General features: G+C 41.9%; 1 protein-coding gene across 1 annotated transcript in view; it reads right to left on the reverse strand.

The window, feature by feature from the left end:
* GBP5 (guanylate binding protein 5) overlaps positions 1-319 on the reverse strand; it is a 38,188-nt gene extending 37,869 nt beyond the window's left edge. The window contains exon 1 of the mRNA XM_042782827.1: positions 130-319. Within this exon, the coding sequence (XP_042638761.1) occupies positions 130-319 (190 nt within the window). The remainder of the gene's footprint in view (positions 1-129) is intronic.
* Between the last annotated feature and the right edge of the window lie 1,118 nt (positions 320-1,437).

Below are 1,437 nucleotides of genomic sequence, written 5' to 3' on the forward strand. Positions count from 1 at the left end.
TTGGAGCCTAGATATTAGCTTTCAATATCTATCCCCTTGTCTATTATCTTCTGAAACTACCACACTAGATAGTGTGCAGCAGGAGTGAAGAGAGGGGGGACTCAGCAGAACTTTGCTGGTACCACTTACCGCGTTTCTTCCCAGCTAGCTTGTTCATCAGGTAGGATTTGCCTGTGCGGTAGAGGCCCACAATAGCCACCACCACAAGAGGCTGCTTGATGCCAGACAAGATGTTCAAAGCTTCCTTATTAACCATCAGTTGCTCATTAATGTTCTCAATGAGGCACACTGGGCTTGACATGTCGATCTTTGAGGCCATGTCCAGGGTGTTATCTTGTCTGCAAGGGTTGGATGAACTGAAGTTTCTAGCGTTTAAGCAGAACAAGTCATTTTGCTTCTTGAAGTTGCTGTCATACTACTCTCCAGCATGGGATAATTTCTAACTAAATATTTTTAAAAAGCAATAGGAAAGAGGACCAGAGTAAAATAGGTCTTGAGGCTCTTTAAGGGTCTTTTATAGGCTATACTACTGTTCTTAAATATTTGGTGGGCACAGGAAACCTAGTTCCTAAGTCTAACCTAGTATGGCTGGGAGCTCTGGTGGCATAGTGCCTAAGGCATTTGACTGCTAACCAGAGGTTGGTGGTTCAAACCCATCAGCCGCTCTGCAGAAGAAAAATGGGGCAATCTACTTCCATAAAGATTTACTGCCTCAGAAACCCACTGGAGGTCGTTATGAGTCAGAGTCAACTCATGGGAGTGAGTTTGGTTTTTTGGAACCTAGTACTGGTAGTTTGAATTTGACCTTCACTCCACCAGTTTTGGGCTTGCTTTTATTTCTTAGTTTTTCACTTTCCTGAATCATTAGATTGATTCTTTATGACCATTATTTCTTATACTACACTCCTTACTTTTACCCCATTTTAGCTTGATTTTCTCTGGGCTATGTCCAGTCAAACTGTATTATATTAAATCCTGCCAGGTCTTTATGTAGCATTATCTAACACATCATGGTTGTTCTCTTCCTGAGGTGTGCTTTTAAAAGAATTTTATACATAGTTTTTGATGTGGTTTCTTCAACCAAAATTTCAAACATGATCATTTCCTTTAATCATGCTTAATAACTTAATTTTCTAAATTATGGGCATTATTTCCTGTAGCCTGAAAAGTCCCTGATAAAATATTTTAAGCTATATGAGATACAAACAGAGGCATGCTTCTCTACCTTGTTGTTGTTGTTAGGTGCTATCGAGTCGCTTCCAACTCATAGCGACCCCATGCACAGCAGAATGAAACACTGCCCGATCCTGTGCCAGCTCCACAATCCCTGCTATACCTGAGCCCATCATCGCAGCCACCGTGTCAATCCATTTCGTTGAAGGCCTCCCCCTCTTTCTTCGACCCTCCATCCTACCAAGCATGACATCCTTCTCCAGG

This window comes from Orycteropus afer, unplaced genomic scaffold (assembly GCF_000298275.1).
Source record: "Orycteropus afer afer isolate SDZICR_OR568_19922 unplaced genomic scaffold, OryAfe1.0 scaffold00482, whole genome shotgun sequence".
NCBI classification, from domain to species: Eukaryota; Metazoa; Chordata; class Mammalia; order Tubulidentata; family Orycteropodidae; genus Orycteropus; species Orycteropus afer.